At 32.2% G+C, this 20287-nt stretch overlaps 2 protein-coding genes across 8 annotated transcripts; one reads left to right on the top strand and one right to left on the bottom strand.

Moving 5' to 3' along the window:
- Positions 1-920: 920 nt before the first annotated feature.
- On the bottom strand, positions 921-10230 carry LOC129313175 (cyclin-T1-3-like). 7 transcript variants are annotated; one of them, XM_054956133.1, is made up of 7 exons: positions 9990-10230; positions 8533-8840; positions 7453-7534; positions 3377-3511; positions 2797-2972; positions 2569-2720; positions 921-2266 (listed from the first exon to the last, which is right to left on the bottom strand). In XM_054956133.1, the coding sequence occupies exons 2-7, from the start codon at positions 8748-8750 to the stop codon at positions 1236-1238; spliced, it is 1794 nt and encodes a 597-aa protein (XP_054812108.1). In that variant the 5' UTR covers positions 8751-8840; positions 9990-10230; the 3' UTR covers positions 921-1235. The 7 variants fall into 7 exon arrangements, with proteins under 7 accessions (XP_054812108.1, XP_054812109.1, XP_054812111.1 ...); XM_054956134.1 differs by having other exon boundaries at positions 2569-2733; positions 2909-2972; XM_054956136.1 differs by lacking the exon at positions 2569-2720 and having other exon boundaries at positions 2909-2972; positions 9990-10229.
- A 7124-nt stretch (positions 10231-17354) lies between these two features.
- Positions 17355-18351, top strand: LOC129312554 (protein EPIDERMAL PATTERNING FACTOR 2-like). Its single transcript, XM_054955208.1, has 3 exons — positions 17355-17489; positions 17718-17764; positions 18015-18351. Exons 1-3 carry the CDS (start codon positions 17390-17392, stop codon positions 18186-18188), a joined length of 321 nt encoding a protein of 106 aa, XP_054811183.1. The 5' UTR covers positions 17355-17389; the 3' UTR covers positions 18189-18351.
- The last annotated feature ends 1936 nt before the right edge of the window (positions 18352-20287 follow it).

Below are 20287 nucleotides of genomic sequence, written 5' to 3'. Positions count from 1 at the left end.
TTTTCCTACCCCTCCACGCTTCCATTTCTACATAGCATTATGCCAAACAAAATTAAGTGGTACCCCATGCCAAATTATAAAACAATATTAAATTTTTTATCCTAAAATATAAGATAATTTTATAAAAAATAAAATTTTATTAATGATACTTTTTCAATATTACTTGTCAAACAAAAAGAGAATTAAAATGATATTGTAATATAATAATTAATTATGTAGAGACATTTTTAAAAGTTTATATTTTTATTTTAAAAAAAGTAAATGGTTAAAGTATCATTGTTGTATTTTATTAGTATGATTAATATTATCTTAAATTATTTTATAATTTAACATGAAGGGAGTATCATTCAATTCTATTCTTATTGTCATTCTTTTTTTTTTTTCTATCTTTTTAATCCATTTCAATGTAAGAAATATAATATATAAAGTATAAACGAATCTCCCAAGAGTACAAGATTTCCGTTCATTCTTGATCGGGCTAAAACAGAAAAAGAAAGAGAAGAAAAGATATAGGACAAGGCAAGGCAGCTTCCTGAACTTTTTCAATAACACATCAAAACCTAGATAGAATGCCAGTCCACGTGACAATCATTACAAGACGATCATAAACCCCAGCATCCATGCAAGGCATTAATTAATTCCACAATCCTGTATTCAGAGTATGCAAATTCTAATAAAGATTTATTCATATTAATCACAATTTGGAACGCTAAGACAGTTAATCTGGCTAGCTCCATTAGCGTCATTAAGCCAAGTTATACAAATGGAATAACTACTCAGAATAGAATAACGTTGGAGAAATCCCATCCCTCCATTTTCCCCACGATCGCATTGAGGTGAACACATAAGAAAGGCCAAAAACAAGGATCCAGTAAATCAGCAGACAACCATCATTCCTCAATTCAAGTGACTTCAAAATATAATCATCATCACCACCATCATGGCAGTCACTATTATTTCACAGAAATAATCAACAAAAACATTGAAAAAATGGCCTTCTTCAATTCCATCTTTCATCCATATATGCCTCACTATACAAAATTTCTTGTTCACCCATAAGATGAGGACCAGGTAAATAAATAGAACAAGACCACTGATGGTCCAACCAACCAAGTGGAAGAAGTTTTATAGTTATGTCATTAAAGTGAATTTCTTTCGCCAGGAGATTTCAGCACAACTACAACCGACGCATAATAAGCAAGGTAGCCTCAAGCATGATATTCCTGCAAATGCCTTTAATTGTCCCCCTCAGAATGACTGAGCTGGCTGACCTTGTTTCGATCTTCCGCATAATCAAAGGAATAATAAGGGCTATGAGGTCTTCCTTCCAATTCCCTGTCAGGTGAGCTTCCAGCTTTTCTCTTGCGGTTGCCTGACTTGGGTGATTGAAGTCCAGAACCAATGTCATCAAGTGCTGATACCTCCCCTTCTTCAATGGTACTTAGATCAGGTTCAGATGATGCCAAGCTCTTTACTCCCTGAAGATGCTCATCTGCATGATCTTGGTGCCTTCCAAGCAGCAAATTCCCATTATTCGATCTATCTGAGGGTTTAGACCAGATCTGACTCCTATCCTGCTTGTTCTTTTCACTCTGAGCAGCCAATTCAATTCCATCCTCCAGTTCCCTCTCAATGAGATCGTCATCATCCATAACCTCTGTTTTCTTAGTTATATGACCAGATGTTTTCCTTCGTTTCTCTAGTGCTGCCTTTACCCTGTCTCTGTCAATTTTTTTAATAGCTTCTTGAGGTGGCTGCCCAAATGTACTATCCCTGTGATCAGGATCTCTGTTGGCATGTTTAGCATTCAACTCAGCAGCCTCCTTCATCTCACTTCTCTCAACACTGCTTTCTTGCTCTTCCCCGTTACCTGATTGAGATCTCGACTTGTGTTGAGCTTCCTGTAAGTTTTCCTTGTGTGGCAGGGTTTCACACTCAAGATGATGATTACCGCTGGATTCATCTGCCCTGTGTTTCATTTCTCTGCCACCATAATCAGTACTTCTACCATGGTTTGACACTGGAAGCCCCACATGATTACCAGATGACCCAAACACTGTCTTAGAAGCTCCAGGTTTTGAGGTTTCAAGTTTTAAACTCGTAGCTCCAGTATGAGAATTATTGTTTGTGGCTGCATTTTCGTCATTGCTAGCAGGAACCTTAGCAGCAGCCCGATTAGCAGTCCCACTTCCTGTAGCACCTTCAATGTCATTCGAAGGTGGCACTCGGTTTTGTTCATATAGCTCCAACATTTGGTTGCTAACTTCTGCAGAAAGAGAATCAACACAATCGGATCTTTCATAATAATAAAAATACGCAAATAATAAAATGTCATCAACTATTAAATTGATGGCATCTGTTACAAACTGTGCTTTTTATGGGCAAAATTGTCCAAGCACAAGATTCTCCTTCAATTGAACATCAAAATTCTCCACTTGACTACAACCACAAGCAAGAGAAGGGAGGCAAGCGACAGAAAATAAGAAGAGGCCAAAGATAGATAGAGAAGAGGTAGTAGTACTGTTTTTCATTTCTTTAGCCACTAATACTTAAAAAGGGGGCACCAACCCTCCAATTGCCGAGGGGTAACATCAAATTCTTGCCACCAGACCCTCTCCCCATCTGATGGGAGCTTCACCTTAAGGAACTTGGCAGCAAGGAAAATAGCTCCTGCTGCAATATGATGGGGCTGGAATTGCAGGCAAAGACATGTCCGAAGTCTGCATACCCATCCTAATTTCAGGAAAGGAAAATGAAAGGCCATTGAGCATAACAAAGATGGAGTAATCTACATACCCATCATTAACAAAATTCCACGCAACTTGAGCAAGGGCATTTTGAGCAACTTTAAATTTCTTAATAGCCTCAACAAGAGGTTTATAAGGATGGAGCAGATTAAAATCAAAACCTAGAGTTTGAAGGACAATCCTCTCTCCAGCTAAGATCAAGTCTTTCTGCTGTTCGTATACCTCCTGCACCATATTTAGAAGTACAAAGAAATTGCATAAGAAAAAAAGTTACTGGAACAAGATAAAAGCAGAATAAATTTGGAAGAAATAACCAGAAAACTAAATTTACTAATTGAGAAACATATAATAGAAGACAAAGACAAATCCAGTCATTTCAATTTTTAGATTTAACTCTCATGTCAAAATTGATGCATCCAGCCGCCTATGAGAGGTACTAAGTCCTTAATAGGGCCCCTCAATTGGAAATTGAAGTACAAGATAAGAGCATTATCAGCAAAAACAGTCAAGTAGTCAAATCAAACAAATTTACTTAAATAAATAATTTTTAAATAGGCAATTCAACAATAAAAGAAGACATTGGCTGATATGAAAGCGCGAGACAGACTTAAGGGACTTTAAGATAATACCTTTTGTTTGATTCTTTGAGCTGCTTCATGGTCCTTCTTGTTTGTAATTTCATACGAGACAAGAGTTACATCTTTCAAAGGGCGAGGAGTTTCTTCGACTTTCCCAGCAAGAAACATGCACGCTGTTGCAATGGTCTGAAGAAAAAGTTATTAATTAGCATTACTATTCCAATAAATATTATATTTCATGTATTATACTATCACCTCAAACCACAGGTGCAAAAACATGAAATAGATGAAGAACAAGAAGACTTATGACTAAGTACAGAGACATACACACCATAAAAAAGGATATCAGAAAGAATTCACACAAGTTCTGGGCAAAACAAGAGAAGGACGGCGGCAGAGAGCAGGAGTTAAAAAGAACAAGGTGATCTTTAATGCAGAATTTTTACAGAAGAAAAATGAAATAACACCAACAGAAAACTTTAATCGCAAATGGTGGAAACCAGACAATGGATTGTTTGAAGCTCATTTGAGAGCTAAACCGTAAGATTAATAATCTTTTTCTCAGTTGTCAATTATTATTAATCTAAATAACCCACCAAGAGCTCAAACAAGTGGCAAGGTAATTTTTTAATACCAAAACAGAGCCCAACATATAAGAACCAGGCCTTCACAAAATACCATTTGTGTCATAAGAACAACTTCAATATAAATTACAGCCAACCCACTCAAGTCCTACTCAATTAAATTTCACAAGTCGCTTAAATTACTTGCTATTAAGGTTCAATATGTGTGTGTGCATGCACACAAACGCAGAGACATGAGCATAAATAAAAATACTAACACAGTCGAAACACATCAAATTGTTAAAAACACTAATAAAGCATGAATAGAAATGTGTTTTATCTAAAAAGAAAAAAGGAAAAAGGAATATGTTAACAAGTTATAAACATCAGGTCATGGAAAGATTGTTTCCATCATAGAATGACTAATTGAGATGCCTCAAGTAGCCAAACAAGCACAAAAGTCCAAGCACAAGTTTACTACAATTTAGCAGCACCATGTTACATAAGATGTAAAAGGAAACTGCAAAAGAACAAAATAGATCTTCCAATTCATCATTCACATATTGCCACCCATCAACTTTCTCATGAAGAATAAATAGAATAGAATTTGACAGAGCTAAGATCATTATCTTTGTTGTCCCCTTCCATGATTAAAGATTGCCCATTAAAGATAATCTTAGGGAGAAATAATCCATTTAGGCACACTTATGGTTCCAACCCATAACGTAGAGACTCCCATGTCTTAAGAGGGAAGGTATATAACCAACAGGCCACAAGTCAAGAGTCAATGACCACCCAGAATGTTGGAAAATGAAAGAACAAAAACTTTCCCAATGTATCATGCAATAAATCAAACTTTACTAAATCCCTGATTTGGAATACAATAAGGATGAATTTTTTTTAGGGCCGAAGATAAAGATGAAACATTGAAACCTAAGCCTCATATTGATTAGGAGCAAACCAGAGCCAATGAACTAATTGGATATCTGCCTTGGCTTTCATTTCAACAGGTAGAAGACAACTACAAAAGGATTTATTGAATTCTCTAATTTATATCATGCCATCTATTGCATAGAATGACATAACATGAAATTTGTGTGTTAATTCTCAGGATATTCATACTTTTAGGTGCATTTTCCATGATATTTTTTTATTGGTTTTTGACATAATTATATATATTAGGGTATTAGGATATATATATTTGATACATTGGATATTTTGTTATAATTTATTATTTATGGGAAGTTTCACTCAGACTAGGGTTAGGGTTAGGGTCAGGGTTAGGGTTAGAGTCTTAATTAGATAAGGAAAAGGAGTCTACGCAATCTACAAATAGATAGACTACTATTGTGTTTTGCATCTTGGATAATTGAATGAGAATGGTGTTTCCACTATCTCTCTCTGCTTCTCTCTTCCCTTGTTCTCTCTATTCTTTCTTTTCCTCTCTCTATGTCATCTAACATGTTTATAATGAATTAATTCAAGAAAATGAAAGAAATTGCATCTGTCAGGTAAAACTGAATATTGATTAACATACGATATCAGATGCATGAAGGAGAAAACAGTGATATTAGGAAGTGAATGAGGAATAGTTAATCGTAGGACTTTCTCATTAATCTAGTTCTTGTTGTTACTTGCAGTTTTGTTGTTTTATTTCACTATCATCATTCCAATTAACTTCAAATTTCTTTTGTTCAGTTCAAGTCTAGTCAGTTTATTCATTAATCGTTTGCTTTTGATAAATTCTCCAAGGGAACAGCAAAAGCACAAAAATCAGCAGATCTTCTGAAAAGGAAAATTACTCAACAATTTAGTCAAGTGATTGAAGCATTCTCCCCTAAACGTTTGTTTTAGTGAGACATCCAAAAATACAAAAAGTACATCTATTGATGCATTCAATAATGTCTAGCCAATCATCTACCTTATAAGAACAACTATAATGGCTAAAATCATATATATTAAACTTAGATAGGCCAGGGTTATCAGGGTTCAGGGGGGAAAAAGGACCAGCTAGGAGCTTCATCATTAAATACATGCAAAAGCTAGTGATGATTCAGCATATTTCAAATTGGCATTATGAATCCCTAAGCAAAATTGACACCACCTAAATCAACACCATCGTTCAATCTTATCCAGAATTACTTATCCACCCTCCACTACAGTTTATTCTCTCCCAATAGTTTCTCCGCTAAAGCTAAGCAATGAAAAGGAGGAAGATGCCAATATACTCCCTCTGAAACTCTTTATAAGAAACAATTGAGACTATTCTTTTAGGCCTAAATATAAGAGACAACTACCCATTGTCTTCTGCATTTATTGAACATTTCCCATTTTACCCTCATTAAAGGAAACAACTTCCCTCATTCATTAAATCAACAGCATCGTTCAATCTTTTTTGTAGCATGTTAACAAATATTCATTTAAAATTTATAAATTACTTTTTAAATATAAACAACTCAAGCTAGCTTTTTTATGTATTTAAGAAAAAATCCATTCATTAATTTGGAGGTTCATTCCATTCAGTTTTAATACAAAATATTAAAATACTAAATTGAGTAGTGTAATGTTTTAAATAATAATATTCAAATTATTTAATATTTTAATAATATTTATTAAATTTTAATTTAACAAGACTTCAAGGTGCCTAGCGCTTCTAGAAAAAGACTTTACGATGCTCAATGCTCTTGGAAAAAGAGTTTAGAGGCAAATTAAAACCAAAGGACATGATCAAAGTTTTACATGTCACTGTGCGTGAGCCCCACGCATATGCCACGTCAACATATAACAGTAGAGTTAATGGTTCATTAACGAAGGGGATTTTTTGCTCCTCAAAAAAATAGTTCAAGGATAAAATTGCTCTACTTAAAAGTATAGGGTGCCCAACGCTCATAAAAAATAAATACAGAGACAAAATTGAACCTTAACCCTTTATTTAGTTGTTTCTTATAAAAAGATTTGGAGAGTAGAATATTCAGAGCTTCTACTTGTTTTGATATTGTGTGTGTATATATGTTCTTCTCATGCTTTGATAACATAGGTTTGCTTTGGAAAGCTTAGAACAATATTACCCAGATAGATGTGGATCCAAAGCTATATTTTATTTTTTCAAGCATGCCGATTATTTTAAGGGTAGATTGCTTATGATGTAGATTTCTCAAAACGCAAGGTTCTATTAGCAAATTCCTTGACTCTGATGAAGGGCGTATCTATGATGCTATAACTGCCAATCAATGTATTTCCTACCTGTTCTAATTGAATCAATATCTGGTATTGAGTATGAAAATCTATAAGGAGCAACACTATTCATGAGTCATGAACAGTGTGGCTGCTCTCAAATCTCATACAAAGCTTTTTTATTCTTATGATTTTTCTTCACAAATTTCATTGGGCTTCATACAAATATTTTACTCTTACAATCTTTCTTGACATATTTCACTGGGCTCCAAACAATTTCTATTCTTTCTAGTTTCGTTCACATGGGGAAATATATCTAGTACTCTAGTTACAATAATAGAAGAGATTTTTACTTGCAGATCGCAAAGACATAACAAAATACAGTCTCACCTTCCTATCATTCCTTGCAAGAGAATGACGAAGGAAGAATCGATGACAAAAAATTATTGCTGTAGCAATGGTTACCTGAGGCCTGCATCACAATAGAATCAGGATCAAGTCAAGTGATCAATATCAAGATAAATCAAGTTACAGATCTTCATTACTATTTACTTTTTTGACATGATTAGCAGTAAACATGACGTATCTCAGCTACTTTATTTGTAATGTAGACAAACAGAATTACAGATAATTTTGGATATGCAATACGTGAGCTCTCCACAGCTCCCACAGGGAATAATACATTGATGACATAGTCCCACCTTCATCATAATTAAAGCTCGTCAAAACAATTCAATCCCTCTAAATTCACTTCAAACAATGGTGAACCCCTGGACAACTAATCAGTGCAGCAGACAAACCAACTAGCTCCAAAGACTACAAGGTATTGCTGTACTCTTTCTAATTATTAGATTAGAAAGAAAAAGAAATAGCCAAATTGGAGCATAGTTAACTTCTGTTAAGTACTCCCTCTGTCCCAAATTATAAGACAATTTGTAATAAGATTATGCATACCAATAAACCTCAATAATGACACTTTATAAACTTACTTTTGGAAAACAAAACTATAAACTTTCAAAAGTGACCCTATACTCTTAATCATTACACTACAATCATTTCAATTTTCTCTCCATTTGAAAGGTAATATTAGAAAAATATCACTAATAAAACTTCATTTTTGTCAAATTATTTTATATTTTGGGACAACGAAATACCTCCAAGGTTATCTTATAATTTGGCATGGAAGTAGTAGAAAAAATATGGTTTGAAATGTAATTAAACGCCCCCTGTTTTCCATCACTGTAAATCTTTTCTTTTCAATTCTCATCAACCAAATCTTTTCCAATCAATTAAACAAGTTTTATTAAGTATTTAAACAAATATTGCCACTGCCAATATCTCAGTTGACCAAAAAGAGAAAAGAAATATACAATGAGGTATTATAAATATGAATCATAAACCAACTCAAAAAGTATTCAATGCACCTGAGATAGACACCTAAATACCGGATAAAAATATGGAAGAGCTCACAATTTAAGTCTCATGCCTAAATCTTGTAGGAACGTGCAGTATGATTTACGAAAGTACATCTCTTTCTTCCAATCTACGCCATCTCGTTTGGATGGTGAATTTTCTTCAATCTCCTTCCTAGTAAAATACCAACCAGGGCCATGCACTGACATCTCAGGGTGTCTTTGGAAACCATGTGTTCCATTACAAGTGACATCACCCGGCAAAAAGCCAGCCATGAGTTCACAAATGACAAAATTTAGTTCAGACTGTTGTATATGTATGAAGTACCACAATGTGATGATCAATAACGAAGATCCAGTTGTTCCCTGCCCATTATTTGCATTGGTGAGACACAATTCATATGCAGCAAAAAGAGAAAATATCCCCAATGATGTCAGTTAAACAGAATGCTAGCATGCAATCCCTCACATTTCTTTATCAGTATCTTCTTTTATATGCTTTTAGCATGCAATCATATATGGTCAGATCTCAGACAGCCATTTTTAGTACGAGATTAGCAGTCCTTCTGCTCAAATGGCCATCCAAAATTGATCTCCTAATGCCATTATTATAGGTTCCCATTAGATGTCCACAGCATACACTCTTGAGTCACGACATGAAAAAGTTTTCAAGTATTTTTTTAAGTCAAGCATAATTTGAGCCCAATCTCATAGGTCCCATCAGCCCATGGTAACATAAGGCATTTGTTAAAAGGTATAAAACAGGTAGGAAGGCAAAAATTGAATTCACTCATTCAGTGCACTAGTTTTCTTAACCATTTTTTTTTATTTCCTATAACATAGAAACACCACAAAAAATGAAAAACCATACGCTTAACAATCACAGTATTTCTCTTTATTTACCCATTATCGGAAAAGGAACTTTTAGGGGAAAGGATGTGAAATTAACAATGAATATAATATATATATATACTATCGCTGTGTATGATCAAAATTCAAAGAATTTAACTTGCCTACAAGGCAGCTTCAAACCCACTATCTCAAACCTAGGAATATCCTTTCTTACATTAATCGTAGAAATTACACATAATTTCAACAACACAGTATATTAGGCCCAAAAATCAGTTCATTTTCCTCTGCATTAAGCGATCAGTGATAACAGGAAAAATTGAAAGCACGCTGTCAAATAGATTTAGAGCATGGGCGCAACCTAGCAAGGTCCCAAATCATCATTATTAAATTAAAACAATTCTAGTCACCAATACCGTCTTGGGATCCTAATTTCCTAGTACAGTTGTCCCGTTCATGGGCGCAGCACCATCAATCGAAACCCTAATTTCACTCACTTTTATTTGAAATGTAACTCAAGTAAAAAGCCACGACACTCAGGTGGGCAGAATCGAGTAAGGTGTAGGTAGAAGTCCAAAATTCATAGCCTCCGAAATTGAAATAAAAATTGGGGGGGGGGGGAGAAGGCAAATGAACGGATAATAATATTATAAATAAAAAGATTACCTTTCAACGTACGAGAAGATTTCAACGACACGATACAAATTCAAACAGCAAGCATTAATCCAAGATCCAAAATCAAGAAGCGCGCTTTACAAATGGAATTACTCTGAGGAAGCAGAAAATCGAAGAATGGCAAGCATTACAATTCACATGGATGTTCGAACTAGGGTTTCCAGCAGCGTCAGCGGGGCCAACGAAAAGCAGGAAAATGAAGGATTTATTTAATTATGCGGATTTCCATATATCCGTTTTATAGTTTCCTTTCACATACAATTGGTCCCTTTCATTTTATTTTTTGATAACGAGTAATAAGAGGATCCAACAATATTTGATTAAACAAAAATATTAAAAATTAATAGGCAGGTAAATTGAACAATTGGAAATTCAAAGCGGGCTTCAGTTTGACATCAACCGTACGGCCGTACCCATTCTGGCTTGGTAAGAAAGGGAAATGACATTGCAGGACCTGCGAGACAAATAACTCCGTTTAGAATCAGATACTCGGTTCGTTTGGGTATCTGCTAAATAAAAATTAATTATGAAGAAACTTATTCACATAATTATTTATTATATATAAGTGATTATATTTAAATATTATTTTAAAATTAATTTTGAAAAAATTGAGATATTTGGATGATTTTAATTAAAAACAATTTTAAATATGTAAATTACTAAAAATGAGATGAGTTTTATAGCTTAAATATTGATACGGGTATCTCGGATATTATTAAGTTTGTTTTTTTCTATTTAATAAATAATATATATTATTTCTTATTTCTTATTTAATATAATTTAAAGTTGCAGCAAGAGGTCACACTCATTTTGCAAGAAAGAAAAGTGACGTTAATAGAAGGTAATTAGAAATCACGAGCCACATAGAGATGTATTTGGTATAACATTTGCCTTTTTTTTCACATACAAAAGATGACAAAGTTCACCTAATAAATAATACTAGATTTATCCATTCACTAAAAGGCAAAGCAACTAAAAGTAGGTTTTATCATAGTGTGGAAATCTTTCTCTCTATATTGAGCATTTTTGATTAAGAAGTCGGCCACGTATAGATTTTCTTTATTAGAATAAAAAACCTCCACTTCCGAATTAGAGAACAAGAAGTTATGTGCTTTAATAATATCTTATTGTCGAGAGTGCGCCAATCCTCCCCTATTCCAAAACAGGTGAGTGCTTTTAGAGAGTTCATATGACACTGAATTTATTTAATAGGAATTGCCAATTTAGACCTGAGATAAGAGCAAAACATTCAACTACAACAGGGGGAAAGAAACCCAATCGTTTTTGAATTCCCAGATCCAATTGCCCAATGAGTCTCAAACCACTCCTCCACATGTGGCATGATTTTGTTGATTGACCGATCCATCTACATCTAATCTTAAACAACCCAACACTAGTGGTCTCCATCTGTCTTCTATTTCCCTCATGCTATGAAAAATGTTGTGCTTGAGTTGTTTATTCTTGATGACTTCATTAAGATGATACATTGAGTTATGATATATGTCGAGCTTCAAGTCTTGTCTCCTCCATTACTCCTTTGCACCTATTTTTCATAGTAGCCAGCAGACAATACAAAAAGCGTTCAACCATGTTTGGTGTTGTTATATCTCACACCATAATTATTTTGCACATTTGCTTTAATCCACACCTGCAAATTAAAAGAAAAAAAAAGATTGGATATGTAAAGGGTTAGTAACAAATGCCCACACATTTTTGCAATCTCACAATCTCTCAAAAAATGTATAATAAACTCCTCATTAGAACACCCAAACCAGCATGTTTCACACAAAGAAAGACCTCTCTTAGCTTTGAGTGAGTAAGTAAGGAGCTTCTCATGAAGAACTTTCTAGAAGAAATGTTTAATCTTATCAAAGATGGACCAATGCCAAAGTTTCCTCCACAACAAGTCCCTATAATCCGTAGAATTCTACAAAGAGAAATAAGTTGATTTGACATTAAAATTTTCATTAGAAGAAGCCCTCCAAGTGAAAACAACCTTTAAAATTGCCATTTGATCGTTTAACCATACTTATTCTCTTGACAACCCATGGATGTAGGCATTTATTCCATTCCATCGAGTTCCATTCTTCACTAGATTGAACAAAATGATCCACTATAGATGTGGGGTTCAAAAGATAGCGATTCTTGTTAACATACTATATTAAGGGGACTCCAAGAGGTGTCTATAAATCTCACCATAATTTTATAGTTTTATCTGTGGATTTTCCTACCCACTTTGGATAAGAAGTTATCTTAAACATCCACAATACTAGTTTAAACATGAGAAGATTTTTTCTTTTTCATGACAAAAAGGTGCAAATTATCCCCACATTTGTACTTGGCTCTCAAAACTGTCACCCAGAGAGCCTTAAGCTGGTCAGCAACCACAATTTCATGATAAAACCGACAGTTTGTTTATGAAGGTCCTTAAAGCCTAACCCTCCATCATATTTTTTTTTTTTTAAGTATCCCAAGCCATAAGATGCATTTTTCTACCCTCTTCCCCTTGATTCTAATAAAAAATTCCTGCTAATCTTGTCAATCTCATTCAAGATACCTTTAGGAAAGAGGGTGGTTTGCATTAAATAATTGGGCATAGTAGAGAACAAAAACTTAATTAGAATAGCTCTACCAATTAAAGAAAGAAAATTTACCTTTTCAAGAAGATAGTTTACTGTGAACTTTTTGAAAAGTTTGACACATCATTAAAGCTAAACGTGAAGAATTAATTTGTGGAAGCTAGCGAGATGAGCTTCTTTGAAAACGCAGTTAAGGATGTAAAATGTGGTAATGGAAAAAAGAGGGTGATTGGGTTCCCCCCCCCCCCGGAGACAAAACCGTGGTTAGGCTGCCATTATTGCCATCATCTCAATTATAACCATTGTTGCTGACACTAGTTATTTTTCTTTTTTTTTGTTACATACATGTATCTTTCTATAAAAAATAATTATGTATGAGGTATGATTAAGTATTAAATATAGCTGTTTCCTTAATGAGAATTCAAATTTTGATTCATGGCATTGTAAAATGTTATTTTTTTGATTAGATCCCCTCTGTGGATGACATTTAAGTGGTTTGATTTTTAATTTGTTAAAAGTTAATTTATTAAATGCTTTTTGGGATTTTATTTAGTTGGTTTAAACTATAGTTTGTAGGATTAAAAGCTAGTTAGGGGTAAAAAAAACCATGTTTGGGTGAGAACAGTTAGCAAATAAGCTTTTTTTTTTCAAATATAATTAGGCCAAAGCTATATTTTGAAGCTTTACATTAGTTATTTAAAATCTAACCATTAGAAATATTTGATGCATTTAACATTTATTGAATAACCTATTTATCCTTTCATATTTCCTTTTTAAGATTGATATTTTTAATATATACTTTATCTAGTCTTATTTATAAGTTATTTATACCAATTCCATCAATATTAATACAACAAAAGTATAAAAAATAAAAGTAAGTGAAATTTCAAACATAATCCTCAAGTAAAAAAATAAAAGTAAATAAATCATATAATATTACTCTCTCTCTCTCTCTCTCTCTCTCTCTCAATTTTTTCAATAATAGTTTGGAGATTTTAATTTAAAATAAAACAATACCATTAATTATTGACTTATAAAATAGATCAAATTGTGCTTCTAGAAGGCACCTAATATACAAGACAAGAGGGTGTATAAAATTTATTTTTTTTGTTTACATTTATATATATATATATATATATTTATTTATTCTTTAAATAGATCTCTATGTTTTTTATTATTTAAAGATATTCTCTACCATTGTTAAAAAATATTTTCTACATTAATACATTAACTCTTTTATTTTTATAATTATAATTATAATTTCAACATTTTTTTTTGGATTTATCAAATTGAGTAAGAGAGCAGACACACAACCTATGTCCTTTTTGGGTTTTGTCTTATAGCCCATATCCTTTTTAGTTATTATATATTTAAACTTACTATTTAATTCTACATATAAATAAGTGTCAATTTGTCAAATTAACTTTTCACATAAGAATATTCAAATATAAGTTTTATTACAATAACTCATTTTTAACTCAATTTTAATTTGCAAACTGTAATTTGTGCAAAATGTAGTTATGCAAGCATTAATCCAAACAAACTTTAAATTCATTTGATAAAAATTAATTTGATAGAAGTTAGTTAATGTGATGAGATTTATATTTAGATATTTTTAAAAAATATTTAATAAACTGAAAGTTTTTTTTATTGATATATAATGAAATGCAGTTTTAAATGTATAATTACTAAAAAAGACATATATTTTATTATATGTATTTTTGTTAGGTAATAGAACTTGATTTGTTAAAAATATGTATAGATAATATAAAATTTGATATGGTAAATAATATATGTAATAAAAGAATGTCTAAATAATATAAAATTTAAATTTAAATCATGACAAGATCAAAATTAATTGTGAAATAACAAGATCAGATTTATAATATTTCAATTATTGAATAACTCAATAATCATATCCTTAAAAAAAAAGTCATATTATGCCATTTGTTCACTTAGCATGAAGAAGGTGCACTAGAAGAAAGTTGGTGTTCACTTGTGATAAGAAAATATAAGGGAGAATTATATTAAAATCTCATATAAAAAAATTAATTACTACAAGGTTAATTGACAACTGAATTAAGAAAATTGACAACACAATTCTTAGTTCAGTTGTTAATAGATTTTGTAGTAATTACTTTCTTTCTGTGAAACCTGTATGTAATTCTCTCAAATTATAATTATGGCTACAAGAGCGGTAATATGGGTAGTTAACAAATTAAGTATACTCATTATGCAAATTGAAAAATAAAAGTTACTTTGAATAGCATTGTGAAAAATTTGAAAGGATGTTAGATAGCTTTTAGAATGAATTTTTAAAGATGAGCTTTTGAAAACTTGATTAAAACCAAACAACTTTTTCATTTTACCAACCTACCAAGGTCCTTTTAGAACATGGAAAGCTTTAACTAAATGCCCTAACCATTTTTTTAAAAAATATAATTAGTTCATTATAACTAAAAGTTATTCTGAAATTATTTCAAAGCCCACTTGAAATTTATCTCGTCACTAAAGGAACGAAAAGATTTAAAAAATATTTATATAAATTACAAAATAAAAACTAAATTTTCATATTAAAAAGAGAATTGTGTATAATTATCAATCATTCATTTGTGAAACAGATGGAATGAAGAGGTGAAGTGTTTTTTTTTTTTAATAATTATTTCCCCAAAGGAAGAAACTCACGTACGCTTTCATTGCATTTACAGATGATCGAACTCGCAACCTCATGTTCAAGAGAAACTTAAAAAAAAAACAAAGAAAAGAAAAAAGAAAAAGGTACTTATTGCCATTGAGTCACAAGGCTACTAACGAAGATCAGGTGGAGTTAGCTGTAAGATTTCAGCGCCAATCACAATAACAAATATCACGGTGCTTATTGTTATAATGAGACTTGAAGCATCTGACTTACATTTTAACCATTTAAATTTAAAGTTTTTACTTATATTTTTAAATAATAATTTGTAGTTATACGGTTATCTTTGCTTCGAATTTTCTCTAGATATTAAAATATAAAATAAACTAAATTTGAGCGTGGACTCTATAATTTTAATCTGAGCACGGACGCTGAATCCAAGACAAATGAATGCATTTTTTTAAGTTTGCTCCTTCAGTTCCATTAGAGAGTGCGAGCAGTCTGTCAAAAAAAAAAAACGAAAAAAAAGAAAAAGAAAAATAAAAAAAAAGAAAGAGGACAAGCGACAAGTTCATTCACTCCAAACACCTTATCCTCACGCCCGTGTCAGACGCCCTCTTCAATGCTTCCCCCCTTCTCGTGTTACTCGTCTTTCTTTCATTTCTTGAAATATTTTTCATGTTCTTTATAACTCACTTCTAATTCATCAATGTGGACTAGCTTTTATAAATATTAAATATTTTTCTTTGCAATATTTAAAATCTACACAAGCCTCTCATGATCATAATTCAGTGGCTAATAGTTGTGTTTAACCGTGTATCTATCCTGATTAGCTCAATTTCATTCCCATCACATGAGGATGGATCTTTCCTTATCTAAAAAATCAGGACAGGACACTGAATTACTCTCAAGACGTCCCATCCCGTTTCAAATATTATATATATATATATATACATACATATATATTATTTTTTATTTTAAAAATATACATTAATTATATTGATATAATTTATACTTATATTAATTATAATTTCAATAATGCAATTGCTATTTAAAACAAAATTTTTTTATATTAATAATTTTAATGACATAGAGTACGTAGTACAAAATAATATCTTTCTTTATAATATATTAATTATATTAATACAATTTATTCTTATACCTATTTATTTAATAATTTTTATTTATATCATATTTTTTGTTTTATTTTCAAAAGAGTCACTAGCTTAATATATCTCAACTAAGGAACAAGGATAATAATTTAATATTATACTTAGCTTGTCTGTTACTATTATTCTTGTAGCCTAGACATTACTTATAATTGATATTATAATGTGTTATGTCTCATGTATACTTGACTTTAAGTTGTACACTTTGTATTTGTGATTAATGTAATTTAATATTGGACTTTAAATTGTTGTAATTTATATGCTTGTATTGTTTTAGTTTTAAACTTAATAAGTTATGTGATTAAAAATTCTAATGAATGTTATCATTCATGCATTTTTTCCATATCGTCTGCTTTAATAGGATGGCAGGATATTCCATCTTGTTTCAATTCCTAACAGGATGGGACGAGATACAGGATAAAAATTCAGTTCCAATTATTTTTTGAGACAGAATATGAAATAAGGGTGTCTTAGTTCCGTTCTGTGAACACCCTTAGTGGCCAGTATACCATATAAGGCTCCCCTTAGAAGTCAAGAAAAAATTAATCAACAGCTACTTGTGAACTCATTCACACACACAGACTCTAGCCACTATTTTTTCTTCCAAACAAATTTCATTGAATGCCCTCATTTAAAATTAACCTCTTCTCCTTGTCCTTTTTACTCATCTTTCTACATGTGACAGGTGAAACTCTAAAAGAGTGGCGGTAAACATGCCAACATACTTTGCCAAAAAGACATAGTTTGGGTACAATAATTATCAAATAAAGCATCTAGTTAGCATTGATGTTCACAAGTATCTTTCAGGGTAGTAATGCCAATTGCCAAGTTCCATTTAATTTCCCACGACTCAACAATACATGTGAAACTTTCAAAACATTGCCGTGGATCATGTGAAATACTGCAGATGTACTTATCCACTCACATTTATAAGAATCTCTTCACTTACTCAGCTATTCAAACAATGCCGTAATCTTTCATAGTGCTTTTGCCTCACTGCTGCAAAATATGAAGTTTATCTGCCTTGGAATCCACAAATCTTTCCTACTTCTGGTTATCTTTGTGGTATTTTCCCATGGTTGGAGTCTCAGAGAGATACGTAATCATGGTAAGTGTTACTCTAGTTTTTTTTCTTTAACGTAACTGGATGCATACTAAATGTTATCTATATCAATATAAGTTACTTTATGCATGCAAATAGATATTAATGCCAAAACAGTACTGCCACTTCGATTTTATATAAAAATACCAGATTGGTATACATTTATCTTACATTTTTTGTATCTTGGATTTTCATGGAACATGACACGATATATCCTTCCTTTCCATTTTACAGATGCATTTGTAAGCCTGCAAGAAGAGAAAGCTGCAACTAGAGATAAGGTTCGTTTCCATCAGTTATTTTATGTATCCAAATGTTTCTGAAGTCATTGCTCTCCTGAAATAGCAGTCTTTGTTGATAACTTCTTGATAATATAAGCTTTAAAATTTCAGTAATCTTCATTCCAGAGGGTGTGTTTAAGACTAACTCAAATTATTAATTATTGATGAACTCTAACACTAACAGAGATTATGATAAAACTGTACTTATACATGCATGTCACTTACAGAGAAAGTCCCCTGTAATTTGTAGGAAGAGGTGATGTACCCAAACGGGTCGAGCTTGCCCGATTGCTCCCATGCATGTGGGGCATGCTTTCCCTGCAAGAGGGTGATAGTGAGCTTCAAGTGCTCTGCTGCAGAGTCCTGCCCTATTGTTTACAGATGCATGTGTAATGGCAAATACTACCATGTCCCTTCCAATTGATCATGCCTGTTCCTATAGAATCCAATCTTACTCGCAAGCCTTATGTTATTCTAATGGTAACTGGCGTTCAGTCTCCTATGTGTTGAACAGGAGCGTTTTCTTATCTGTAATACTTTAAAGTATTATTTCTCATATCCAATATAGCCAATATGTGTTCACTTCATTCTCATTTCTCTTACGTGAGAATCCATAGTGAAAATCAATAATTCAGTTTCTTAGTATTCATAGTATTTAAATTATGCAAAATCACTTGAAAAATTCTCGGTTTCATATAACTACCAACTAACAGCTGAATCTATTCATGCATTAACATACCCCATATATATATATATGTTAAACATGTCATTCTAATTTCAAGTACTTTTGTTATGTGACTAATTTCAAGTACTATGATGTATCACCATGCTAGCAGTACTGTAACTACAATGAAAACTAATAATCTCATAATAAATTATTTTAAAAGAAATTAAAATGTGATATTATTATATTAGAATGACGTTTTTAGTTATTTGAAATGTAACAATGTTAACCTTCAACAGGACTAAATTTTAAAATCATGCTTGCTCGTTCAGTCATGGCTGTCACGCCACTCCCCATGGCCAAAAAAACAAAACAAAACAAAAGATGTCACTTGTACATCCTCTATGACATTAAGTAATATAATAAAATAGAACTACCCTATATTAATTGCTCCCCTCATATCATCTAAGAAAATTTCATTTGTACCCTGGAAAAAAATCAATGTACAGGAAAGATTACCTCTTCACTTTATCTTCTCACTTAATAAAAAAGTAGATGAAACAATTATTTTCAGGCAAAAGCTATAACAATATGTAATGAAGTTATAAAATAATTATTTGCATCAAAAGCTTAGAGGCCATGAATCCGTGTAGTTAATTCCACCAATGCATATCCTCACACAAGGCAAATTGAAACTAAATTTCACAAATTTGGTATATAATACCAATAAAATAAGGAAAAATTATGAATAGGTCCCATGGAAGCAACTTATTTAAAAATAAGTCCCATGAAATTTAAAAATTACAGCTAAATTTTTTGAACTTGAGTGTAATTTACAATTGAAATAGAAAGACAACATTGCCCTTGTTAAAATAATCAAATTGTTGCAGAAAAAAAACTCAATCTCTCCCTCTCTCGCGATTACTCTGCCCTAGCTGTCGCCCCTTGCTCGCTCATTACTGAAGGTGAGCCATGCACCTTGACTGAGAGGAAGATGAATGATGTGTGAGCCTTGCAAATGATAGAGGTGAAGGCGATGAAGGTGAAGGGGAGCGAGGAATCTTACTGAACCCAGAGGAATATTGAAACATCTTGAGCTGGTAATATGTTGCCCGCTTTTTTAGATTATTCCGGGTTGAATAATCTCAACTAAGCCAAATGATAAAATAGCATGTTTAGAGGCTTGATGTTAGATGTATTGTGCAGGTCACTTGTTCCCCATTATTATCTTTTAGGCCTACTATTCTATCTATGTTGATACTTTAAGATTCTATATTTCAATATTTCTTCTATATTAGCATCAAGAATTTATACTCTAATGGGCATATTATAATTTGATAGAGATTTCTATTGATATATTTAGAACACTAATCTATGCATAGAAGCTTTTCTCGATAAAAAATCACATGTTTGTTTGGCATAATGTGACTCACTTCTATTTCAGTTTAGTTTTTAAAAAATCAGATCATATTAATCAGATCATATCAAAGACCTCGAGACTAGATTATGACTAGATTGGTTAGCAAAGAGAATGTTTTGTAAGCCTTATAGGACTTAATTTGTGAATGCCTAGGCTGTTCAGAGGGACCCACAGTTTTACAAGTATGGGAAAGGCCTAAAGAGTTCATTCCAGAGAGATTTAAAAAGAAGAAGATTGATTTCAAAGGACAAGACTTAATTTGAATATATCCCATTTTGTTCAGGAAAAAGGATATGTCCTGTGTGTGTCCTTTATTTAATTTGTTCTTGTGATGCGATGTTGAAAAATGCTAAATAAAATGTGATGCTGTTATGAAGTTGAATATGAGGTTTGGGTAATTGAAAGTGGAAACGTCATGTTCCATATATGTATTGTAATT

Source organism: Prosopis cineraria, unplaced genomic scaffold, assembly GCF_029017545.1.
Source record: "Prosopis cineraria cultivar Desert tree isolate PC_DT_omini unplaced genomic scaffold, ASM2901754v1 PC6, whole genome shotgun sequence".
Taxonomy (NCBI): domain Eukaryota; kingdom Viridiplantae; phylum Streptophyta; class Magnoliopsida; order Fabales; family Fabaceae; genus Prosopis; species Prosopis cineraria.
Note: the sequence above shows the minus strand (reverse complement) of the source record. Positions and strands in the feature narration are given on the sequence as shown.

Bases quoted from the DNA above. Each gene is read 5' to 3' on its own strand.
- LOC129313175 (XM_054956133.1), bottom strand. From the start codon at position 8,750: ATGGCTGGCTTTTTGCCGGGTGATGTCACTTGTAATGGAACACATGGT. The intron at 7,535-8,532 runs GTGAGCTCTTCC...ATTGTGATGCAG, and splicing joins TTAGGCATGAGACTTAAATT to GCCTCAGGTAACCATTGCTA. The intron at 2,267-2,568 runs GTTGGTGCCCCC...CTCTTTCTGCAG, and splicing joins TACCCCTCGGCAATTGGAGG to AAGTTAGCAACCAAATGTTG.
- LOC129312554 (XM_054955208.1), top strand. From the start codon at position 17,390: ATGAAGTTTATCTGCCTTGGAATCCACAAATCTTTCCTACTTCTGGTT. The intron at 17,490-17,717 runs GTAAGTGTTACT...TCCATTTTACAG, and splicing joins CAGAGAGATACGTAATCATG to ATGCATTTGTAAGCCTGCAA. The intron at 17,765-18,014 runs GTTCGTTTCCAT...TGTAATTTGTAG, and splicing joins AAGCTGCAACTAGAGATAAG to GAAGAGGTGATGTACCCAAA.